The following is a 27,360-nucleotide window of genomic DNA, read 5'->3' as shown; positions in this document are numbered from 1 at the left end:
CTTATTTTTATCTCTTTATATTTGTACATTTATTATATGATAAGGTTACCTTAGCCTGAGAACTATGCTCAGAATTTCCTCTGATACTGTCTCAAAATAAAGAAAATATTGCGAAGAGTTTACAAATGAAAACTGCTCATTTGCATTGACATTTTGGCATTTGGCACATGCGATGTTATCACAAGCAATTTAAATCACAGTTTATAATCCTCTATCCATTATGTTTTAACAAGCATTATTGATACCTTATTCTAAACATTCCTAAATAAATTATATCCTTATGTTGCTTAATTTTAGTCAAGTTACAGAAGGTATCAACATTGTTTTAAATGATTTACATATACAGTATTGTTCTTAAAAGTTTTTCATTCTAAAAATTATTATATTGTTTCTATAGTAACAAAAAAGTAAATGCATTCCATAAATAAAAGAGTAATATGCATTAGTATTTGCTTGATTTATTTCAAACTATAATATAGTAGATGTGCTCAGTACATATACACATTTGCTTGTCTTATTTCTTTAATTAGGATTTAAAAGATTACTGCTAGTGTATCATAAAACAAGAGTTATAAGCATATCCTATATATATGTGTGTATGTGTGTGTGTGTGTATGTATGTTTACATACATATATATATATATATATATATATATATATAAAGTAGATTGTCCTGTCTACTATATATATATAGTAGATTGTCATGTTACAGTAGACACTTATTCACGCACAGTAATGGCCTCTACAAAAACAAAAAAGCAGTTAAAGATGTAATTCAACATCTAATACTATATTTCTCAATTTTAGAAGTTCCAACAAAAATTAAAATTAATAACATCCCTATATATACCTCAAAAGTTTTAATAGATTTTTGACATCTTTGGGTAGAGATCATATAACAAAAATTCCTTATCATCCTCAAGGACAGGCTATTTTTAAATAGCCAATTTCCCTAAATTCTTTCACCTATAGAACCTTTTGAAAAAAATGGTCTTTTGCAGTAGGTTTCCATCAAGTAGTGTTATATTTAAAACTTCATTGTTATCAGGGCATCTGTCAGTGCATATGCTTCCTTGCCAAATAACAGCCCATATTATGTATCTAAATAATCTACTATACTTTTAAACAAGTTATAAATATTCATATTTTTCATTCTTCTCTTGTGTCAACTTTATCATGGCAATTGACATTTTTATGTGTGGGTGAACTTGAAATTTTATTGAGACTTTTTGCATTCATGTTCATCATGAAGTTTGGCCTATGATTTTTATTTTATGTGTGTATTCCACTTTGGTATTTATTTGCATAACACTTTTCATATAATGAGTTTAGTAGAATTCCTTTTCTTTATATTTGGTAAAATCATGCAAGAATCTTGGTTCTTTGTATTTCCTTAAATTCAATAGTGAATGCAGTAGGGTTTGGGTTATGTAAATTGTTATTTTTAGTGCTTTTATTTTATCAATGTCAATACTTGTTTGAGATTGCAAAAGGTTTTGATTTTTTTCACATTATGTTGAGAGAATTTTGGTAACTTTTGTGCGTTTATAAATTAACCTATATCCTTTATATTTTCCAATTTATTGAAATATATGTTTTTAAATATACTCTAATGATTCTCAGAATTTGATTGGTATCTACTGATATGGTCTCCATTTCCTCTTTACAACTACTGAACTTGTTTACTTTTTAAAAATTTTTATTAGATATTTGCTATATTTATAATTCAAATGGAATCCCCTTTTCCCTTTCCGTGTTACCCTTCCAAAAACCCCTTATCATTTCCCCCCCTCTCCCTGCTTATCCCCTCCAATTTCCTGACTTGAATTCCCTTATTCTGGGGACTGGAGCCTTCACAGGATCATGGCCTCTCATCTCTTTGATATCTGAAATGGTCATCTTCGGTTACATTTGTAGCTGGATCCATATGTCCCTCCATGTGTACTCTTTGATTGGCCGTTTAGTCCCTGGCAGCTCTGAGGATACTGGTTGGTACATATTATTGTTCCTCCTATGGGGCTGTAAACCTCTTCAGATCCATGGGTCCTTTCTCTAGCTCCCTCCATTGGGGACCCTATGCTCATTCTATTGGTTAACTGTGAGCATGGGTATTTTGATCCATTTTCCAATAAGGACCAAAGTATCCACACTTTGGTCTTCCTTCATCTTGAGCTTCATGTGGTCTGTGAGTTGGATCTTGGGTATTCCGAGCTTTTGGGTTAATATCCATTTATCAGTGAGTGCATACCATGTTTGTTCTTTTGTGATTGGATTACCTCACTCAGAATGATATTTTTAGCTCCATACATTTGCCTAAGAATTTCATGAATTCATTGTTTTTAATAGCTGAGTAAATTGTGTAAATGTAATACATTTTTTGTATCCATTCCTCCACTGAGGGACATCTAGGATTTTTCCAGCTTCTGGCTATTAGAAATAAGTCTGCTATGAACATGGTGGAGCATGTGTCCTTACTACATTTTGAAGCATCTTCTGGGTATATGATCAGGAGTGGTATAGCTGGGTCCTGAGGTAGTGCTGTGTCCAATTTTTTGAGTAACTGCCAAACTGATTTCCACAGTGGTTTTACAAGCTTGCATTCCCACCAGCAATAGAGGAGTGTTCTTCTTTCTCCACATCCTCACAGGCATTTGCTGTCCCCTGAGTTTTTGATCTTAGCCATTCTGACTGGTTTGAGGATCTCAGGGTTGTTTTGATTTGCATTTCCCTGATGATTAAGGATGTTGAACATTTCTTTAGGTGTTTCTCAGTGATCTGGTATTTTTCAGTTGAGAATTGTTTATTTAGCTCTGTACCCCATTTTTAATAAGGTTATTTGGGTCTTTTGGAGTCTAATTTATTGAGTTCTTTGTATATATTGGATATTAGCCCTCTATAGGATGTAGGGTTTTTAAAGATCTTTTCCCAATCTGTTGATTGCCATTTTGTTCTATTGACAGTGTCCTTTGCCTTACAGAAGCTTTGCAATTTTATAAGGTCCCATTTGTCAATTCTTGTTTTTAAACACCAAACTCTATTTCATTGATCCTTTATAGTGTATTATTCTTATCTATCTAATTAATGTCTTTCCTGATCTTAATTATTGTTTTCTGATCACAAAAATTTCAAGTGAATTGTGATATCAACAATGTACATTAAATTACTTATTTAAGATTAACTTTTTAATGTAGACATGTAGTGAAAATTTGTTCTTTGAACTGCTCCATTTTTCTTACTATTTCTTATATGCTATGTTTCCATTTTCCTTTGAATGTAGAAATATTTTAATTTCCATCATGATTATCTGTGACAATCATATAATTTATGATATGAAATGTCCATGTGTTTGTATATTTTCTGTGACTATTTTGTTGATTTCTAGTTTTAATTAATTGTAATCAGATAGATGCTATGTTTGTTCTTATAACTGTTCTAATGTTTTGATGAATTATCCATGTTGAAGAGTTTACAATTGGCTGTAACTTCAGCTCCAGTATCCAATAATCTCTTTTAGCCCTTGGGGGCACTTACACTAAGACACACAGCCTCTCCAAAATATATGCATAATTAAAAAGAATAAAAAATAACAGTACTGCTAACCCATACTAGATACATTCTTCTATTTCTATGTTAAAATAGCTCTCTGCTTTCATGGTAGTAATATTCAACAGCATCCTCTTTATAATTTGTATTATGGTGATTAATATATCATTTTGCGTTTTTTTTTTCTTTTACTGCCTTGAGAAAGTGATTTAACTGCTATATCATATATTTTCCATTCTTGTAGCATTAATTTCAGTCAATGCACATTGAAACACATGCTGTATAATGTAGAGTTAATATTAGTTAATACACATTGAGGGCTTACCTGTATAAGCATATTGCACTAAAGAATTAAGTGCATTTGGATCTACTCCTTCCATTTTGACCTCTTCTTGTCTGGCTTCAAGCACATCATTAGTAAACATTGCAGCAAAATAATCAGACACAGCACTGAGAACCAATCTAGGAATAGGAAGGTTAAATCAATACTTATTGTTATTCAACAGTATCACAAATAATCATGTAGAGCTTCCAATACATTATTAAAACTTATCAGTATACTTTCTCCATAAAAGTTTAAAATTGCCAGGCATGTTTGCACATGCCTTTAACGTCAGGATATGGGAGGCAGATCCAGGCAGATTCTGTGAGTTCCAGTTGAGCCTGGTATATATAACAAATTCTGGGCCAGACTGGGTTATGTAGTAAGCCCCTGTCTTAAAACAAATGTAAAAATATCACAGTTTTAAATTGCACTGATGTTAGAAAGGGAAATTAAGTAGGCTGACCTTTTTAGGGTTTGTATTATTTTATCATCATCAAAATCACCAACTTTGTGTCTATTAAATATCGGACAAGAAAATATTAACATTTGAATATTTCAAAGTAGAAAATGATTCCCCAGTGGCCCAATATATACTCAGTTTATCAATTCTTCCTTATTCATACTTGTGCCCTGTAGGTATATGAGTGTATTTACCGGTGAGCTGGGATTTTAAGAGGTCCAGCAATAAGTAGCACATCACACAGTTTTTTCTCTTTCAAATAGCTTTCCATTTTACAGAGAGTGTAGTCTGCATGGTTTCGAGAACGGTAGTTATCCTCAGAACTGATATTCATTTGTTCAGGTTCCTCAACATATTGTCTGAAAGTTAAGTGAAGATGAGAATATAATTTATTATATCATTTTTAAACATTTCAAATTTTTCCTAATGAATATGTATACATCTAGTGAAAGCCTAGTCATCACTTCTATATAAAACATAATGAGTAAATTACATTAAAACTTGTGTTCTAATAATAAAAACATCACTATTATTACTGCCTCAACTATTCTACTTCCAATAAAATAGAGAGTCATACAATTTTTATTCAGGACAAAACTATAACTATGTATGCATCAATCTAATATTTATGTCTATAAAGTTAATTAAGTTAAATATCACCCCATTTTGGGCTATTTCCTTAGTGTTTTTACATTGAATTCAAAAGAATATTTTCAATTCTATGTAGTAGGAGTTTATGTCAGAAATACTTTTTTTTTAAAAATCATTTAAAGTTTTTTGTAAAATATAATTTGATCATATTCTTTCCATTCCTCTAACTCCTCCCAAATCTATCCCCTGCTTCCTTACTACCCAACCCCAAACAACCCCAAACTCTTCAAACTATTCTCTCCCTCTCTCTCTCTCTCTCTCTCTCTCTCTCTCTCTCTCTCTCTCAAAAAGAAAAGACACAAACAGACAAACTTAAAATAGGAAAAAAACTATAAAAAGCAAAACCAAAATATTAGCAGAGAAAAGCGTTGGGTCTGTATTATTATCATTATTCTTGTTATTATTTATTTGTTGGTGCCAACTACTCCTGGTCCTCCTGGACATGGAGCTTGCCCTAGTGTGACCCTCCACTGGAGAAGCCTGATTTTATTTTTCCCAACAATTATCAATTTCAAGTATCTGTTTCATTAGAAGTAACATTTTATGTTCATTTCCCCTTCTCAGTGCTGGTATTTTGTCTGGTTTGAACCTGTGCAGGTTTTATACATACTCTCATAATCCATTTGAATTCATATATGAATCAAGTATTTTGTGTCTTAAAGAAGCTGTTTCCTTGGGATAATCTATGACCTCTGGCCCTTAAAATCTTGATGACTATAGTTTAAAGGTAATATAACTTCTTTTGTAATATAACAGTATAAGAAAACAACTATGTATATTTCCATCATGAATATACATTCTGCAATATTTAGCATTTTGACATATATTGACTATAATTGGACATAAATTGACTATAAGGATAATGAAAGTTGATTTTAAATATTGGTCCATGTTAAAGTGAAAATGCCTTCAGAATCACACAGGCTTCTATTTAGTGGATGCTTTAAAGTTTGCTAGTTGGATTAACTCATTAAAATTTATAACTTGTTAAAATTCTGTTCATACAGACCCCAGATACAAACAAATGCCAACATGCAACTTGACATTTCCAGTTCTCTCTGGTACAGGCAACAGGAACTAAGGCATTTCTATAAATTCAAAAAGGCCACATGTTTGATCTGTGTACAGAGAGTCACTTTGTATTACCTATTCAGTCACTCTTAAAGGGGGGGCATTCACAACTTTTTTTATTTACTCTTTGTAGAATCAGCACCCTTTATCATATCCTCAACCTACTTATGACACTGATAAAGTTGACTACAGGTGGACTCAAAAATAACCATGTCTGGACAACCTGGAGCCTGCTGCTGAAGTTCAGTATACAAGTAAACAAAGAGCCTTCAGTAATTAGTTGTATAAGGGAACTATGGGGTCTGAAGAGCTCGATAGCCCACAGTAGGCACCTAGCATATTTCACTATGTACACAAAGAGAGAAAGGGGCAGGAATGAGCTTCATCAAGGGGATAGATGGATACCTCAGTCTAAGAGAGTGTCCAGCTGGGAAAGTGGTCAGCACATTGAGGTAATGGGGGGTGCAGTGGTTGGGATATATTGTATGAGAGAATTAGAAAAAAATCTGTATTCAGTAAAAATAATTAAAACAAACAAACAAAAATAAACAAAGCATAAAGTCTATTCTGTGGAGAGCTCTTTCTTTAGATCACTAGACCATTTTTTAATTGGGCCATTTGTTTCCTTGACACTTTATTCTCAATTCTTTGTGTATTCCGTATATTAATCCTCCTTCAAATGTATTGCTGGCAAATAATCTCTCAAATTTTGTGTTTGTTAACTTGTTTTCTGAACTATATAGAAGTGTTTAATTTTTGCTTTTATGGTGTCTCAGTTATCAATTGTTGGCCTTAATTTATTACTTAATTCAGAAATCTTATGGACTGTGTATGCTTTCTTCTACTACTTTTAGCATTTTGATTTTCCATTTGATATTTTTGACCATTTTGAATCTAATTTATGAATAGGGTGATAGAAATGGTTCTAATTTTATTATTCTACATATGAGCACACCATTTTCTTAGAACCATTTGGTGAAGATGTTATCATCTCTCTATTGTATGTTTTCTCCCTCTGTGTCAAATATCAAATGCACTTATCAGTAACTCATGTTTAGATCTTTTATTTAATTTCATTGATCAAAATGGGTATTTTCATTAGGATTGCATTGTACAATATTCATTAACTGATCTATGAACATGAAGTATTTTTTTCCATTTTCTGGTCTTTCTCAAACTCTTTCTCCAGAAACATGAAGTTTCATTGTAGAAGTTATCTCCTTAGAAGGTTTTTCCATGATATTTATTGTGTTTAATGCTACTCTAAATAAGAGTGTGTTCATAAACTTTTCTCACTGTTTTGTGTGTAGGTGTGTGTGTGTGTGTGTGTGTGTGTGTGTGTACTGAAGTTGTTAATCATTTCTACATGTTTTCTTGTGGGAATTTTGATATCTGTTATATATATATATATATATATATATATATATATATATATATATATATATATATATCATATCTTTTGCCAGTTATGAAACTGACTCTCCTAGGAATGACTCCAAAAACTAAACCAGAATAAATGTTATCAATGGATATGTTAACACGAACGGGAATTTTTTTTTTTTTTGCAGAATTTCAACCATGAGGGGAACATCTATAGGCAACTAATGACTTCTTGGAATAAGTAGGATAAGGTTCTTCTGTGGAGGAGGCCCCTTATTGCTTGTCTAAAGCAGTAGTATAAGCCTTGAAAATCATATGCATCATGAACAAAAGTGACTCAACAGTTTGCAGTTGGATATAATTGTGCATACACACATAAATATTAATATAGGAATAATAATCAATAAAAGGCTATGAAATTGAGAGAGAGTGGGTGGGAAATGTGAGCAATATACAGCAGAGGACTGCCAGGTCTGGGTTGATCTAGAGAAGATGCACCCAACTCTCAATAGACTAGTGGCCCCAGGGAGTTTAGAAGTTTAGTGTGGTGGGGGTTGGGGGGCAGGGACATCTTCCTTGTGGAGGCAGGGGTGGGGAGGAGGTATGGGATGTGGAAAAGTAAGAGGGTGGACGGGGGGGGCGGGGTGTGAGTAAAAATCTGGAGTGTGAAAATAACTAAATAAATGAATAAATAAATAAATAAATAAATAAATGGAAAAAAGAGGGACTGAAGATTAAAACGGGAGGAGAAGGTAAAGCTGAGGAGAAGGGTGACCCTGTAGGAGGACCAGCAGTCTCAGTTAACCTGGACCCCCGAGATCTCTCAGACACTGGACCACCAGCCAGGAAGCATACACCAACTGATATGAGGTCCCATACACACATACAGCAGAGGACTGCTGGGTCTGTGTTCATTCAGAGATGATGCACCTAACCCTCAAGAACCGTGAGGCCGCAGGGAGCTTAGAGGTCAGGTGGGGTGGGAGGTGGGTAGGGGGACATCCTCATGGAGACAGGGAGTGAGGAGGAGGTATGGCATGTGGAACAGTTGGAGGGTGGACTAGGGAGGATAAAATCTGGAGTGTAAAAAATAAATAAAAGACAAAGAATAAAATTAAAACTGAAAAATACCATTCAGTTTTCTATGAATGTCCTGTACCAATTTTTGAAAAATAATTTCTCCATTGAATTGATTTGTTTTTATATTAATATCTTTTCTGAGCCAGGCAGTGGTGGTACACGCCTTTAATCCCAGCACTTGGGAGGCAGAAGTAGGAGGATTTCTGAGTTTGAGGCTAGCCTGGTCTACAGAGTGAGTTCTAGGACAGCCAGGGCTACACAGAGAAACCCTGTCTCAAAAAACCAAAAAATAAAATATCTTTTCTGACTCTCATTGCGTTTACTTGTTCCACCCCCTCCCTCATATCTTGCTTACTCACTTCTCTACCAGATCCCTGCCTACGTTTACTAGTTTTGGTTCAAGATTTTTACATACAACTTACCATATTTTAATACTTTTCTCCTCTAATTATTTAATTTACTTTAATATGCAAATTGAGGATTCTGTATCTACTTGTTGTTACTAAGAGATTGAAACATTTTCAATGGAAACGAGTGGACATTTGGAATTTTATGGGCAGATATCATTTTATCCTGAGTTTCCTTTACAACAATTTGGTTAAAGAAAAAAATATTTTCTTTAAACATCCTTTCAGATTTTTGCACAGATATAGTGACTTGAAATATATTTTATTTCTGTCATACAGATTTTTAAAGTCCTACGAAGTTGAACCCTACATAAGTGCAAAATATTTCATCTAAGTACTAGAAGCTAAGCAGTCGCCTCAGTGGACAGAAGTCGATGTTCAATGAGTTTAAGAAATTAGTGCGTGGAGAGATGTGTAGATATATATGTATGATGATGCAGATGTATAACATCCTAAATATGGTACATATATAACTTAAGTTATAATAAGAAACAAAATCTAATGTATATGTCATTCTTATTTGAGAAAATGTAATGAAACAATCAAGCAAGGCACTGCTACCATGAACAAAATCAGCCCATTTTCATAACTCCATCTTGGTAATTTCCTGGAGCTCATGATTATCTTTTAACTTACCCTCATCTTAGAAACTATACTACTAGCTCAGGTATTATAATGGAAACTACAGTATTAGACTCTCTTTCCTTTATGATCCTCTAACTGCCGTTTGTAACATGGGTGGGGAGTATAAGGGGGTCAATAAAAGCATAGCTATATATTGTATAAGCTATGTTGGACAAATAATTTTTACATACAACTTACCATATTTTAATACTTTTCTCCTCTAATTATTTAATTTACTTTAATTTTTAATCATTAATTTTATCTTACAAATTTGGAATGACAATGATATAAATGCTTCCTCTCCTGGGAGCTTGACTGAATCTTGGTGTAGAGTCCACTTTGCTCCTCTCTGTGGACCTTCTCTGCTTCCCTTTTAGCCCATTCCCATTTCTTTGATTCTGCCACCTGTATCCAAAAGCACCTACCAGGGAACCCCATGGCCATGCTATCTGTCCTAGGGTTCAGGTAGGTGATTTTCATTATGCTCTCCCCATATCTCTCCAGTCTGACTCATAGTACTATAGCAGTCTGCTGGCAGGTGGCTCTCCTCTCACCACACTTCCACTCTGTAGTAAAGTGTGTATTTATCTTATGGAGGAGCCAGCTTGACTCTCCTGCAGAGACCTTCCCCTGTAGTCCGTCTCCATTGCCTTCTATTAGTTGTTGATTGCTAGAAACATTTTCTTTCTCTTTTTTACTGGATATTTTATGTATTTGCATTTCAAATGTTATCCCCTTTCCCTGTTTCCCCTGTAGAAACCCACTATCTCATTCCTCTCTCCCTGTCTTTATGAGGTTGTTTCCCCACCCACCTACCCATTCACACCCCACTGCCCTGGCATTCCTGTACACTGGGGCATGGAGCCTTCCCAGGAAGGGCCAAGGGCCTCTCCTCCCAGTAGAGGCCCCCAGTGGCCACACCTGCCTGGCACTCAGGTAGGCAACTCATTGAGTTTCCAGTCATTAATTGTGATCACTCCAGTCTTACCCTTGGGAACTGCTTACAGATGACTCCTCCAAGCCTTGTTAGAAAAAATACAATCTATTTAATAAATATTTCTGACAAAACTGGATAAGCACTTGCAGAAGAATAATATAATGCACTTCTCTCAATCTGCACAAAATTGAATTTAAAGTGGATCAAAGACCTTACTATAAAGTCAGAAGTGTTAAAACTGCAGGATAAAAATATTCAGGAAATAGATTTAGGTAGGAGAGTTCTAAAGAGAACCCCAATAAAATAGAAAGGGGCCATAATAATTAACAAACATGTTACACTAAATTAAAAAGCACAGCAAAAGAACTGCTTTTCAGAAATAACAGACAGAATACATAATGGAAGAAAAATCATTGCCCTTTATATTTCAAACAAAGGCTTAGTATATAGAATTCAATGAATAACAAAAATAAATAAAACTATATGCTCATCAACTCTACTAATTAAAATATTATATAAAGAAGAAATACAATGAATATTCCTAGAAATATTCAATATCCTTAACCATAAGCAAAAGTCATGCTAAAACTAATTTGTATTTCTACCCTACCCCAGTCAGATGGCTATCACCATAAAAAATTAAAAAAAGAAACAAAATGATCAAGAAAACAAACCAAAAAGGATGAAAATGCTACTAAAGATAAGGGGAAGAGAAACTTTTTTTTTTAATTGCTAGTTGAGAATGTAAAATGGTGCAGTAACTTTCGAAATCAGAATGTGCTTCTGAGGGGAGAATTTTTATCAACAGTATTGGACATCACATTCTGTAATTCTGCCTGACCACAGAAAATGTGACCACTGGTGCAGTGGTGTAACTTACATAGGAATAGACAAACATTTCTCATTGGCTATAAGGCCACCTCCATAAGAGAGAGTTCATATCTGCTGCTGTAACCCAAGTCAAATGCACATGCCTATGCAGATCACATGCTTGACTTGTGCCATGGAAATAATAGTAATAATAATTACAATAACAATAATACTAATAATGGTGATGATGATGATGATGATGTTAACAAACATGATTAAACAGCTTAATATAAGGCTGTCTTTTGAGTCAGTTATGATCCTTTTTCTCATTATATAACAAATAACTATTTCTTTTACCACAGAGATACCTGTGCATATGTATTTGCTCAATTCATAATAGCAAGGAAATGAATTCAAACTGTTTGCCTGGCAACAGATGAATTGATAATTTTATGTGATAATTTTATATAAGGAATTTTATTTATCCACAGAGAATTATGAAATTTTCAGGAAAATAGACATTAGGGTGATAAGTATAGGAAATAGCTTGACAACCTGGAATTCCACCTGGCATAGGTTATACATACACTCCACTTCTAATACTGCCCTTGATAGCCTATGACTTTCATCTCTATACACTATGGATACCTCCCTATTCTAAAAGTATACCTGTTTGCAACCTAGGGTCCCACTTGTACTAAAGTCAGTTATACTCTTCTCTAAATAATTGAATAAGTTTCTTCTCCATTTCTGAGAATCAAGTTGGGCAGTTTCTCTTGCAATGCATCTCTAATACTGCTGGGTATAAAGTTAAGGATGAGAATGACAACAGGATGAACTAGTCTGAGGTACATGTATAGTAAAAGGGTCTATATCTTTTAAGTGAACTTTAAGAAAGAACCTCTTTCTTAGTACTTTATGTATATTTAGCTATTATGTAAGATTGAAAATTGAAACATCATGGGAAAAGATATATTAAACAAAGGCTTATGTAATCCTAAACAGAGAACCATCCATCCTTAGGAAACAAACTCCTTCTGTTGAACTCCACAAAAGGAAACCAGAATTAAAAATGTTAGTCCATTATTACTTTCATTAATGTAGATTGCTGTCGATTTTGACAGCATATTTCTTTGTGTTCTGAATGATTCATTTGCTTTAAATTAAGCTTCCTCACAATCTTTGCAATCCTTATAAGCCATAGTTTCAATTTTGAGGCCAAGAACCTGGAAAAAAGTCAGCACAGATGCTAAAGTACAGTAACAGATGAGACAGGCAAATTTTCTACTTAAGTGTGGCACTCATGCTCATAAGGATCAACAGTTCATGGTAGTTCATGTTTTCTTTCATAGGTAGATGCTACCTACTACCTATTAATGTGTGTGTGTATGTGTGTGTGTGTCTGTGTGTGTCTGTATGTGTGTAAAAGTAATGGTAAGTAAAGTCTCAGAAATTAGAAAAAATGCCATGAGAGGGATAATATAAGGCTTCAAAGAGGAGCCAATAGGGGTGAAATATATAAGATATGAAATTAAAAGAAAGAATACATAAGTAGAACATAAGAAGTGGCAGGGAAAGAGATGGGAGAGAGGAACATGTTGGAGAAGACTAACAACTTAAGAAAATTATGTATGTAAATGTCAGCAAACTTCAGGAGAACAGACAAGCTGGACATCCAAAAACTGAAACAGAATTGTTTTTGTCTAAAAGAATTTCAAGGTCGAAATGAAGAAGAGCCTGAGGGAAAGGAGGTCCAGTGACCTCTCCAAATTGTGATCTAGCTCAAGGGAAGGCCCCATGGCCTGACACTATTACTGATGCTATGTTGTGCTTACAGGCAGGAGCCTAGCATGGCTGCCCTCGGAGAGGCCCAACAAGCAGCTGAAAGAGTCAGATGCAAATAGTTACACCCTACTAATGGATAGAAGCTAGGGGCCCCAGTGGTTGTATTAGGGAAAAGCTAGAAGAAGCTGAGGAAGATTGCAACTCTATAGGAAGACCAGCATTCTCAATGAATCTGGATCCCTGACATTGCTCTGAAACTTAGCCACCGACCAGGCAGCATATGCCACCTGATATGAGTCCCCTCCCTGTGCGCATATACATCAGAAGACTGACTGGTCTGGCCTCAGTGAGAGAAGATGCACTCAACCCTCAAGAAACTTGAGGCCCCAGGGAGTCAGGAAGTCTGGTGAAGTGGGGGTGGGGTGTGGGTGCATCCTCTTGGAGACACGGAGAAGTATGGGATGTGGTAAAGTCAGAGCATGGACTGGGAGAGGGATAAAGACTGGACTGCAAAAGAATAAAGAATAAAAATGTTGCAAAACTTATATTTTATGTTACTTGAAAAATAAAGTAATATCAATAAATACAGAACAAATAGCACAAAAATAAAAAGTACTTATTTCATGAATACAAATAAAAAATAATCATCAATAAAATTCTATAAACCTGATATAATCATGTAAAAAGAATATGTGCAATAACCAAGTGGAACTTATTCTGTGAAAGTTGATTCAGTATTCAAAAGTTAGCTACCTAAATGTACCACATTACCCAGCCAGGGGGCTCATCCCTGCCAAATGCTCTTTCTCTCATAACAATATTTGGTTTAACTTGAGTCCCACACAACTAGAGGGATCACATTCTATGCACTGCCTGATGGCCAGTAAGCAGAGACTGGATAGCACGGAGACCCAGAAGAGTATCATACAGGACTCCCTCCCCTCCAACCCCTCCAAAAACAATCAAGAAATGAGTCCTAATTATATTTTGCTATACTCGTAGATTGGTGCTTTGTACACAAATCTTCAGAGACGCTTCCTCCTGCAGCCGATGGGACTGTGTACAAAGACCTACAAGTCAGAGATTATAAAGGGAAAGAGTCTAACTCAGAGATCTCTCTAGTGGGTTCTTCTCCTTGAAGATTGAGGAACTCCATGGAAGAGAAGGAAGTGTGTAGATGTCAGAGATAATGGAGTACATAGGAAGAAAATGGTATACTGAAACAAATAAGTAGGGCTCATATGGGTTCACAGATAATAAAGTGCCAAGCACAGGGCCTGCATGTGTCCTCCAGGTCCTCTCCTTATATGTTGTTGTTATCTTGATGGGATTTGTGGGACTGTTAACAGTGGGAGTGGTGTATCTCTAAGTCATTTTCATGGTTTTGGGACTCTTCCTCTTATTGGGTTGCGTTGTCCAGCCTGAATAGGAAGGCTTTTTTGTCTAGTCTTATTGTTTCTTGTTTTGTCTTGTCTGGCTATTGTCTCTTTTAAGCCTGCTTTTTTCAGAAGTTGAAAGAAAGAGGAGTGTATCTGAGAAGAGGGGTGTGGAGGGTGGAGCCCTGGAGAAATGTAGGGAAGGAAACTGTAGCTCAGAGGTGTTGTATGAGAGAATTATTTTAAATAAAAATAAAAAATAAGAGTAAATAAGGAAAGTCCATGACAAATCATATCCTATAAAATGTCTCTCTAACAATTGAAGCATCATGATTAATGTTTTTTTCCTACTTGATAAAAGTACAAAGGTTGTTAAGACCATAATACAACTCGAAATTATTGGTCAAATAGAACAAAGATCAACACCATTTTATTAATTTGAACAGTTGGCTAATGATCAAATTATTTAAAATATCAAGGAAGATCTGGTCTCAGTAGTATGAAAATGTTGTGATTCATGGATTCAATTTAGTAGAACCAGTATACAAAATGAGATTATGAAAATAGAAAAACAAGGTGGATGTCCATAAGTGCTTGCTGATTGGAGCTGGATATAGCTGTCACCTGGGAGACTCTGCTAGTGCATTGCAAATACAGAGGGGGACACTCGCAGCTAGACATTGAACTGAGCACAGGGTCCCCAATGGAGTAGCTAGAGAAAGGCCACAAGGAGCTGAAGAGGTTTGCAGAGCCACAGGAGGAACAACAGTATAGGAGTCACCCAGTACTCCCAGAACTCCCAGGGACAAAAACATCAACCAATGAGTACACATGGAGTTACCCATGGCTCCAGACACATAGGCAGCAGAGGATGGCCTTGTTGGACATCAAAGGGAGGACATGCCTTTGGTCCTATGTTTAATACTGCAATGTAAGTGAATAGCAGGACAGGGAAGTGGGAGAGGGTTGCTTGGGGAACAGGGAAAGGGGAGATGGGTTATGGGATTTTAGGGGGAACTGGGAAAGGGAACATTTGAAATGTAAATAAAGAATATATCTAATAAATAAAAAAATACATTCAATTAAAAAAAAGAAAACAGACAAATGTTTCTTCTAATTTCAACTATGCTTAAATGTTGTAGAAAATTATTATTTAGTGCTATATAGCACGTCAAATATATTCCTTAATAGTATTATTATATTCACTCTTATACTGTAATATATGCATTCCTTATAAAACCAAATATTTTTCTTATATAAGATAATTCTATATATTTTTGTTAAAATATCTTTATTCCTGATTGAATTCTGTATTTTTCTGGTTTCTGTGTGATAAGTATTAGTTATTTCTTATGATACTTTTGAACAATGTATGTTTACTGTTTTTAAAATTGAAGTCAAAGGGATATTGAGAAAAATATAATAGCGTGTTTGGCTCTAAGGACAAGTTCATGTACTGGATGAAAGAATAAACTCTTATTTCTATGAGCAGCAAGAAATAACATTTAAGCAGTGCCTGGAAATTTTATTTGTACTTCTATTTCTTAGAATCACAGTATTAAATCTGTTTGGCTCTGGGTAAACACAGTGTGCTTTAAGGACTTCTTCAATTTCACAGCACAGCATGGTAGTTATTCAAAAGCTCTCACATGCACACACTTCTCGGTGAATCATATTACTTAAAGAGCTATTGAAAAAGAAAATACATAGAGGACAGATCCTCAAATTGTCTGCTTATATTTTCTTTTCTCTGACATCAATAGAAATTTGGTCTTTAGTCAACAAGTAGAGCCTTTCAATCCACAAAATCAATAATACATATAAAGCTCCAAGAAAATAGTTACAAAGACAGGGTGGTTTATAATATCAAGCCTTAGGAGCTCCTCTAGCAAGAAAAAGATGAGTTCCTACTTTTGGGATGATTAATATATATGTACATATGTTTAGCCAAGTAAATAAAGATATGGTAGAGTTTTATGTAAAAATTCTTTATTTATATTTCCTACTTTTTACTAGATAAGGTGTCCGTTATTTGAAAGTATGTATGAAAGAGCAATCACACTCAGGATGAAAAATGTAAAAGAATGATCTAGACACAAGTGAATATTTCAAGTAAAAGAGTCAGTGACTGGATATGTAGAGAAAATTACCTTAAATAGGTGAACTTACACTTATAATAAACGAATGCAAAAAAAATAGCATGCTGCCAAACATTGTGTAAAAAGAAAAGCATACAAGTTCATTATTAGGAAGACTGTTTTCTGTCAAAATTTTACTCAGGTACCAATTTTCTCACATTAATTTACTCAAAGAGAATTAATTTTACTACATTCAAATATGCAAGGTATATTTTCATAAAAAAAGTGCTCAGTCTCCATCAATTAAGTATGAAGGCAATAAATGAAATTAGAAATTCAATAAAAGTAATTGTTTCAATTACCACATTGTAAAATTCACAATTAATGCACTTTGATGATGTAATACTATAGAGACAGAAACTTAAAAATACTCTGAGTAGTAATTTAGAATTTACCAAAGTTCATTAACTTTCAACAATTGATCAAATATATCCACTGGAGAAATTATATTAGTAAACTTTTGGCAACATGTTAAATCAACACTTGATCCTTATCAACAACAACAAAAAACACAGAATTCTTCCAGTAAGTATAGTACCCACTCAGGTGACAGAAGATGCTGATGAGGATGTAGAGAAAGAGGAACACACCTCCATTGCTGGTGGGATTGCAAGATGGTACAATCACTCTGGAAATCAGTCTGGCAGTTCCTCAGAAAATTAGACATAGGATTACCTGAGGAACCAGCTATGCCACACCTGGGCATATATGTAAAAGATGCTTCAACATATAGGAAGGAGCACTATGTTCATAGCAACCTTATTTGTAATAGCCAGGAGCTGAAACGAACCCAGATGTCTGTCAACAGAGGAATGGATACAGAAAATGTGGTGCATTTACACTCAGCTACTAAAAACAATGAATTCATTAAATTCTTAAGCAAATGGATGGAAATAGAAAATATCATCCTGAGTGAGGTAACCCAATCACAATAAAACACACATGGTATGCAGTCACTGATAAGTGGGTATTAGCGCCAAAGCTTGGAATATCCAAGATAAAATTCATAGACCACATGAAGCTCAAGAAGAAGGAAGAACAAAGTGTGGGTGCTTCTGTCCTTCTTAGAAAGGGGAACAAAATTCCCACTGGAGCAAATATATAGACAAAGTGTGGCACAGAGACTGAAGGAAAGAAAGGCCATCCAGAGACTGCCCCACCTGGGGATCCAACCCATAAACAGTCACCAAACATAGACACTATTTTAGATGCCAAGAAGTGAATGCTGACCAGAGCCTGATATAGCTGTCTCTGCTATAGCCTGACAAATACAGAGTCAGATGATGGCAGCCAACCATTGGACTGAACATGGGGTTCCCAATGGAGGCCTTAGAGCAAAGACTGAAGGAGCTGAAGGGGTTTGCAACCCATAGGAAGAACAGGAATATCAACCAACCAGACCCTGTCCCAGAGATCACAGGGAGTAAACCACCAACCAAAAAGTACACATGGCTCCAGCTGCATATGTAGCAGAGGATGGCTTTATCAGGCATCAATGGGAGGAGAAATCCTTTGTTCTGTGAAGGCTGGATGCCCTAGTATAAGGGAATGCCAGGGTTGGGAAGAGGTAGGGGGTGGGTGAGTGAGGGAATACCACCATAGTAGCAGTGAAAGCAAATATGGAATAGGGGGTTTCCAGAGGGGAAAACAGGTAAGGGAATAACATTTGAAATGTAAATAAAGACAATATCCAATAAAAAGGAAAAAAAAGAAAATTTAAAAATGTATACAATGTTCTTATTTACTTTAGTGGTTTGAATGAAAATGGTCCCCACAGGCTCAAAAGGAGTAGTAGTACCACAGTTTGAAAAAAATTAGGACTGTGGCCTTGTTGGAATAGGTGTAGACTTGTTGGAGGAAGTGAGTTACTGGGGATGGAGTTTGAAGTTTCAGAAGTTCAAGCCAGGCCCACTCGCCAGCACCATGTCCAACTGTGTGCATCTGTGCTTTCTTCCATGATGATAGTAGACTTTACCTCTGAACCTATAAGGTAGCCCCAATTAAATGTTTTCCTTTCAATAGTTCTCATGGTCATTTCTCTTTACAACAATTGAAACTCTCAGTTAATGACACAAGAAATATTTAACAAACTAGTTTTAATTTAAATTATTTTCCTGGCAAGAGGGAAAACTGGGGATTGAACCTAAGGCCTCTGCGTGCGAGACAAACACTCAACGACTGAGCCACATCCACAGCCCTAAAGTAGGATAAATTATTTTCATAACTGAAAATTGTATGAAGGAAAGAACGGAAATAGTAATTGTTCTACTTTAATAGTAAATACACTTGTGAATAAATTATATGGTGAATAAAATATCAATTTATAAAAGGGAAAATTTTTTAAATAATATATCTTCAAATATAAATGTTATCATAAAAATATCTAAAATATGATCTCAGAATATTATTTTACTCTAAAACAATTTAAGTATTACAAATATCATTTCATTGTATCCTGAGGAGATATTACTGGCACAAAATTAAACCATGAAATCTAAAACTAATGAGTGTGACATTTACACTTTTGTAAAAGTCAAATGCAAATTTTAATCATTTTCCAGATTGAATGAAAAATGTCATTATCCATATTAATAGTTATTTTCCAATGTGCATTAGATTATGAGAACTGTTATAGAAGTTTCCTAAAATTATATATATATATATATATATATATATATATATATATATATATATATATATATATATATATATATATGTAAACATATATGTGTATGTATACATATACATATATGTATATGTAAATGTAAATGTAAACATAAATATAAATGTATATGTATATATAGTTTAAAAGGAGTTACCCTATAATGTGGGGCAATGCCTCTCTCAGATACCACAAGTTATCAAATACCCAGTAATGGAAATAGGTTAAATCTTTTCTAATTGTTGATCAATGATGTCCTATAGACACACCTCCAAATGCAACAAACTATTCCACTTCTCCTAGTTTCCCTCCAGAATTTGATGGTAAGGTCATAGTGTAGAAAACACCACATATCTGAATCACAGGCCTTGAAGTTATCAAGTTAGTATTGATCTGTAAGCCCTATTTCTACTAAATAGCTTTCACAGAACTAAAAGGTTATGTGCATTCTATCATGGTGAGAAGAGGAATCAGTAGTCTTATCAAGCTATAAATTGCACAATCTACAGTAAGAGTTGACCTAGTGAGATATGCCCACTGGTACAATGCTATCACAGAACCAATATGTGAATAATCAACCACTTTCTTGTTAGATTTAAATCTAGCTTCATGATCTAGAACACATTTCTGGTAATATTAACTAGTCCAAAACTCCTTTGCTGTCTAGGTCATAGTCCTTGAGGGAGAACCTAGGACTATTTCTCTGCAAAATGGATATAAAATAAACTGTCTCTGATGATGTTAACTTTACACACAGAGATTTGGGGCATTTTCAACACTCATCAGAGAAGTTTCATTTTGTTAGTCAAAATCTAAGTATAAACGGGGGATCATTTTCAATTGATACCTGTTTGAGGAACAAAAGTCAGTTTTCTTTAGGAATTGAGCCCTGGGAGGCCATAGTGGATGGTTCCAAACTCATGTCCATAGTGGATGGTTCCAAACTCATAGGAATCAATGAATGAAATCATTACATCTTTTGGGTACAAAGCAAAAGGGCAATATGAAGTGGAGAGTGGATAGAAAAGAGAGGAATTGGAGTGAAGATAAGGGAGAGCATATTTGATCCAAAACTATATCCATACATAAAATTAAACCAAATATTTAAAACATAAATCTTGAATGATATTTTTCTAAGTATCTTCATTGAACAATAATTGAATTTACCCACATAATGTCTGTAGTTCAGTTTGCAAATTTCAATTAACCTCAACCCTATTTGTTGAGGTAGAATACAAAGAAATGGATTTATGAATTAAAGGATTTAAATTTGTAATAACAACAAAATTAAGGCTGCAGTGAATGGCCCCACACTCACTGACATATGATCACCAATAGTTGGACTAAGGGGGATAGCTAGATAATTAAATATCTAGAAAAGCCCACATTGGCATGTCTAGAGGCTTATCTCTTGGATGTTGACCCCAATTATTAACTACTTATTTATTGGCACATTATTCACAAATAGGGAAACATATAAATTAACATAGATGATATAAAGGATAAATTATGGTATACTCATATAATTATTACTCCATTATGGGGTTCAAAAGGAATCCTGTGATGTGAAATATGGATGAATTCGAAGAATTTTTACTACATGGAATTATGTAGCATTAGCAGGAAAAATACCATATTACTTGACTTGTATGGTATGTCCTCAAGAGTCAAAATCATAGAAAGGTAGAGTGGAACAGAACTTGCTAAGAAGTTATGAGTTATGGCAGAGTGGAATCATAAAGTTTCAGTTACACATGGCCAATAAACTCAAGAAATATGCTACACAATAGCATTCTATAGTTAATACTGTATTGCACATTCAAAATTTTAAAGAGATTCTTGCCACAGTAAAACAATGACCACTAACATATGGAAAAGTGTATTGGTTGTCTACAAATGAATGTGTTCCTATTGCAAATAGTAACAGAAAGGCTGTAGCTATTTACGGCTAAACAAAAGACAATGATGGCCTTGAAAGAGAGGAAGTGATCTCCAAAAATAAATTAGAAAATTCAGCTGGATGTACGAAGGCAAAATATTTGACCTGAGAAGTGTTTTTTCAGTACTCCTTAAGCTATACTCTGACTACCCAAGTTAATGTTGTGAAGAGTCTTAAAGACAGAGTGAAACAATACTATGATAGGATTCAAAAAACAAATGCTGGTTGGCAGTGTTCCCATTAACTATTTTGATTTCATTTCAGTATAAACACATTTCTTATATACATAGACGATCTAGTCATTTATGAAATAGTAGGTACCTAAGGTATGTACTTCAAATGAGAAGTATGTATTTACACACACAAACGCGCGCGCGCGCGCACACACATGTTCACACACTCACATTAGTGGATTACAAACTGGAATTAAAAATTTAGTTGTTGTAAGCATCTTATCTAATTGAGTTAAAAACACGTTATTTATGACTTATGGGATATACTGTTATTAGATCTTACTATACGGTTATAGTTGTTGGCATATAATTTTTATTCTTCCCTAGAATGTAAGCAAATTAAGCAAATACAAATCATGATTTTTAAGATACCATACATTTATTATGTATTCTGCAGGTATCTATTAAAGTTAAGGATCATGTGTGGAGGTGCTTTCTATATGTGCTTTTTATCATTTTGTTTCAATGTCAAACAACACACAATCAGCTTTATTTGAGTTTCCCTAACACTATTGATAGCATCCTGACATAAAATAATGAATCTAAACACAGTGTGAAATCAAAACACATATAAAAGAGTAATCTAGAGTCGTCTACTGAGAATAGTGAGAAAGTTCAAAGCTCTTAGGAGCTCAAATAAGTCTCCTGATCTGAAAGCATTTTCATGATTTTTTTTCTCCTAGGTAATATGAATTGTATGTCTCCCAGCATGCTTCTAGAATAGAGGTAAAAAACTTACACTTGTAGGTTAAATAAAACCAGCTAGCCATTTTCCATGACTAAGAACTAACATTCTATTTTACAATTTTAAAGTAGATTATATAAAATGCAAAATTCAATATCCATAATTATGGTTTTATTGAAACCCATTGTTATACAAGTTGTAAATAGATCAGTATTAATATTTATTTGATTTTAATATTTTTGCATTGCTTTTATAGAAAAGATACATTTATCTATATTCTAATACATTCACTAAACTCATTTTCATAATCTACATCTAGAACACCTAGTAAAGACTAAAATAATATTTATACATTAATAGTTTGATTTCATATAATGTAAACAAGGCAATGATAAAGTTAGATAATAGTCAGATTTCTATTTTTTCCTTAAAGCTTTCACTTTAAGACATGATGAAAAATCTTTATAGATACTCTTAGAAAAGATCTACATAAACACAGAATGAAAATAGCGCAATTGATGCATGTCAGCTCCTGTTGAAGTGGAAGTTCTGCAAGTCTGACTTGCTAAGTGACTGAAAGGAATGGATTAGTATTTTTCCTTCTTCCTTGCACTCTCCCTCAAGAGAATCTACATCAACCTCCTCATAATCCTTCTCTAGGGCAGCAGTATTCAAGTGCCTCAGAGACCTACCCTGCTTCTGCGCCCTTGCCCACATGCCAATACAAAAAGTTACATTTAGTATACTTGTGGTTAAACTTGTGGTCAAACTTGTGGTCTAGATAAGCCCAAACCTCAGTCGTTGCTATGTATTGCTCAGCATGCACACAAATACATTGTCGAGGTCTTGATTATGTACCATATTGAAGGATGGTAATTAATACTAACTCTGAAGCCAGTAGGATACCAGTCTAAAAACTGGATGCTGTGCTAAGTCTTCATGATGACAGTGGCAGCATCAATATCTCTGGGAACCAAATCACTAATGCACAACAGGTAGCAAGCCAAGCACTTACTGCGGGTAGAGTCACATTTCTCCACCTGGTTGGCCAGCTTATAACAACACTTGATGGTCCCTGCTACAGAAACCTGCTCACGGTAGATTTTCTCAGCTTAGATGACAGGGGCATATGTGGCCAGAAGGAAGTGGATTTGAGGGTAGTGTGCCAGGTTTTTCTGAAATTCTATCAGATAAACATTCAGGACCCAATCAAATCTGAGGAAAGTGGTGATGGGAGACATAATCTGACTAAAATGTAGTTAAGATTAGTGTAGGTAAGGTAAGCACAGGTTGAGTCCTCAATATTGATGCTCCTAAAACAGATAGCTTACAAGGCCTGGTTGTGTACTGTGAAGGCATAATCAGGCTATTCCAGGGTTGTGTGGTTAGTGAGTATGGGATTGTATGGCTCAACAAAGCAGTGGAAACCTAGGGTATGGGTAAATGGAGAACTTCAGCTTGCACTTCTCTCTGTAATCAATAAGAGAGCCATTCCTTCAGCAAGGGGTGGGGGCGATCCAAGCCTAGTTCTTTTGCCATAGAAAACAAAGAATCCCTGGATACCTGTGCATTTGTAATCCACTTTGAGGAGTTGGTTTAAGATAAGGTCAGTGTTTTATTTTCCAATAGTATAGTGACTACTGGTATAGTTAGTTAAAACATCTTCCTTGCCTGTGATGAGCTACTCAGTGTGGACAAACTGACAGTAGTAGGTAGGTACTAGTGCAAAATTTATCAATGAACTGGGTTCCATGTCCACAAACACTGCCCTGGGCACATACCTGTCAGTGCCTGGCTCACTAAAGAAGGCATTACAGGAGTTACCTCCTCCCACCAGTGGCCTTGTCATTTGGCATGTGGCCATCAACTGAAACAACAATGCCTGCTAGGAGCTCAACTGGACTCCAGTTACCATCTTCAACCAGGTAGGAGCCAGGGTAAGTGACACAATCAACTGCTCAATTTCTTATATCCCATTCTCTGTGTGGATTTCTAGAAAACCATTTGCTTTTAAACATCATTTTTCCAGAAATTAATTTTAGCAAATGATATTTATAATGGACTGCAATAGGGAAATATCCCAAAATAAGAAGTGAAGGGATTATAAAAATAGCAATAGCTTACCACTTTTTAAAACAATTAAATGAATCAGAAATGACTATTTAGGAGGCATTTTTCTCACTTCAAAGCAATGCTATCGATGCTTGTTTAGTTATTTTTATTTTTACAAAATATAAATAAAGCACACAAGAATTAGTGAGAAATGTAGATTGACAATGCTAACATTTACTGAACGTGTGTGGATAAAGGAATGCTTCAAAATTTTTCAATTAATTTTCTCAGCCAATAGCCCACACAGTCATATGAAATATTTGTAGCTATTTTTCATTTCATAGATGAAAGAAATTGAGGCTCACAGAGATTAAACAGTTCACTGGAGTTTATAACATCATTAAATACGAGAAATGGCACTTGGAATTAGACATTTTGCAAAGGCGCTCAATTATGCTTTTCTGTAGAGAGTGTGCAAGAAACAAATTTTATTTAGAGGCCAGTAGCTTTTATGTTACATGTAATAAACATTTGGAGATGTTGGTCTCCTTAATTAAAAATCAATTCCATTGCATATGTCAACCACTTATTTTTCATTTAGCATATTAGAAATTTGATCAGAGTGGGGTTTCTTCATTCTGTAAGTCTCGTAAAAGAAATTGACTACAAGCTGACATAGAATAGGAAAACAAAGATGATGTCAGAGAAAACAAACAATGAACTACAATGTCACACTTTGTTATCCATAACAATTACCAGTTAATCTCTCGACTTGGAGACAGCAGCAAAGTGAAAAATAAAAAAAAAAGGGGGGGGGAGGAAAAGCAGTTTGCATTTGCTCAGCAGCAAGATAATATATTTATAAATCAGCACAGGACTGATTAATGTGATATTTCCTTGAAATTTAGAGATATTAATTTAAGAAATTAATCTTGACAAATTTCCATTTCTGATTTTTCAGTTACAGATCACTCTGGAAATTAAAGGTATATTGTTATAATGGTATATTGTTTAAGTCAAGATCACTTCACCATTGCTCATTCCTTGTTATTATGTAAGCAGCTCATATGGAATCTCAACTTCCTGGTTTTGTGTCAGACAATTGTCAGTTACAAGAAAAGTCTGTTAATTCACTAGAAGTATCTATATTACAGTTGATCCATACTTTAAAAGTTTAACCTCTATTCAGTGAAAACATTCTCATTTGTTCATTGAAAAATAAGAGAAGGAATGTTCATCCTCTTATTCTCATCTTAGTTACATAATTTCTATTCTATACCCTCTTCTTAACAAAATTGCCCTCCATGATCACAGGTAGTTAAAAAGGCTGATTTGGGCAAGTAATAATTCTGCTATGTTAGATAAATAATAGCGCTATCTCACGATTTCACACCCACAATATGACCCTCCCTATCCAAGTTTAAATGATGCCAGCTCTTATTTGATATCTCTTACTATTACAGTAGACCTTTAGATGACTTTTCATGACTCCAATATTAATTTATACAAAGTCTTATATCGCTGGGAACACAAATGCCAAGGGAGTAGAAAGGGTGGGAATGGATGTGTGTCTCTGTAAGGATAAGCAAAGTAAATTTTTGGTACAGAAGATTTTTCACTGCTGTAATGGCTAGAACTACTGTCAAAGTGATATCACAATTGAGATATACTCCATGATTTGGATATATGTGACAGTGGTATATTGATAATACTTATTTAGGGGAAAATCTAGAATTTCTACTACTTGGACCAGACCATGGTATTATTATATGAACTGGTGCAGGATGTCTATACATATCAACTGTTAGGCATTAAATGTAAGGCAGTAAATGCATATTATACCATCATGTGTTAGAATATCTTCAGCCAAATTTTAAGAGTAGTTTCCATTTTGCCTGGCAAAAATTAAAAATTAAGTATCTATTATATTCCAAATTTTTCCTCTCCAAATATCAATGAAAATTAACTTGCAGTTTTTCTCCCCATCCCTTCTAACTGCAGCACAGAAAGAACATTAAATACCAAATAGCAATTAACTGTCAAATGTGTGATGGAAATAGGCCATGCGAGGACTGAATAATAAAATTCTTAGTAAGCAAATTTTTTCATCAATAATGGCAAATACAAAGGTTCTACAAGTACCAGCGTCTGATTAACATAATGCTACAATGTACATTTTTGATGTGAAAATGTTTGTGTATACAATAGTAGAATCATAGAGATGGGGTAGTTTTATATTATGTTGGAAGCCATAAAATGTGAATTTGCACTTTAGGTTTATAGAACACAAAGATTATGAAAAAATTTACAAAACAGTGATGTTTTAGCAGAAGATATAGTTTATTTTCCATATAGACCAGTGGCATTAAAACAAGATTTTCTTGGTTAAAATTATATATAGAGATAAGAGATAGAGATAGATTTCAGTTATTAAAGAATCAGCTGGGCGTACTGGGGTGCACACCTCTAATCTCAGCACTCAGAAAGCAGAGGTGGCAGATATCTGTGGGTTTGAGGCCAGCCTGATCTACATAGTAAGTTCAACAAGAGCCATAGTGAGAGTACAGAGAGACACAAACAACCTCCCCAAGAAAAGGAAGAGTGAAAATGGCCTTCGATTTAAAATTAAACCCTCTTTATTTCTCTTGTAGAATAAAGTAGATGACATATAATGCAGAGAATCCTGAGAGGTTGATGATAGCATATAAATAATCTAAACACAAAATGATTTGAATGTCTTACCATTACCATATATGAGAATTCCTTTTATAACTCTCTATAAGACATACAGAATATAATTTCCATATTCTTAATTGCTTTAATATTTGTTAATGTCATGAAAATTGAAAGCAATTTCATTTATTTTAGGTATGCTCTTTCAAATTCTAATATGACTATCTCCCTCAAGGTTGAGTTATATAATTCTTGCTCATATACCAAAAAGACTCTAAATATTTTTTATTATTTTTATTATTATTTTATTAGCTATATTCTTTATTTACCTTTTAAATTATTTTGCCTTTCCTGGTCCCCCCCCCAAAAGTCCCATAAGCCATCTCCCCTCCCCCTGTTTTCCAATCAACCTCATCCTGCTTCCCTGTATTGCTAGTCCCCTACACTGCTGTATCTAGCCTTTCCAGGACCAGGGGCCTCTCCTCCCTTTGATGTCCAACAAGTCCATCCTTTGCTGCCTATGCATCTG

The 27,360-nt window shown here is 34.6% G+C and overlaps 1 protein-coding gene across 5 annotated transcripts in view; it reads right to left on the bottom strand.

Moving 5' to 3' along the window:
- The window catches only part of Klhl4 (kelch like family member 4), a 215,046-nt gene that overhangs the window by 26,549 nt on the left and 161,137 nt on the right, over positions 1 to 27,360 (bottom strand). For all 5 annotated transcript variants that reach the window (XM_052171480.1, XM_052171477.1, XM_052171476.1 and 2 more), the window contains 2 exons: positions 4,523 to 4,687; positions 3,869 to 4,005 (listed from right to left, as the gene is read on the bottom strand). In XM_052171480.1, the coding sequence (XP_052027440.1) occupies positions 3,869 to 4,005; positions 4,523 to 4,687 (302 nt within the window). The remainder of the gene's footprint in view (positions 1 to 3,868; positions 4,006 to 4,522; positions 4,688 to 27,360) is intronic.

Source organism: Apodemus sylvaticus, chromosome X (genome assembly GCF_947179515.1).
Source record: "Apodemus sylvaticus chromosome X, mApoSyl1.1, whole genome shotgun sequence".
In the NCBI taxonomy this organism is placed as follows: Eukaryota; Metazoa; Chordata; class Mammalia; order Rodentia; family Muridae; genus Apodemus; species Apodemus sylvaticus.
Note: the sequence above shows the minus strand (reverse complement) of the source record. Positions and strands in the feature narration are given on the sequence as shown.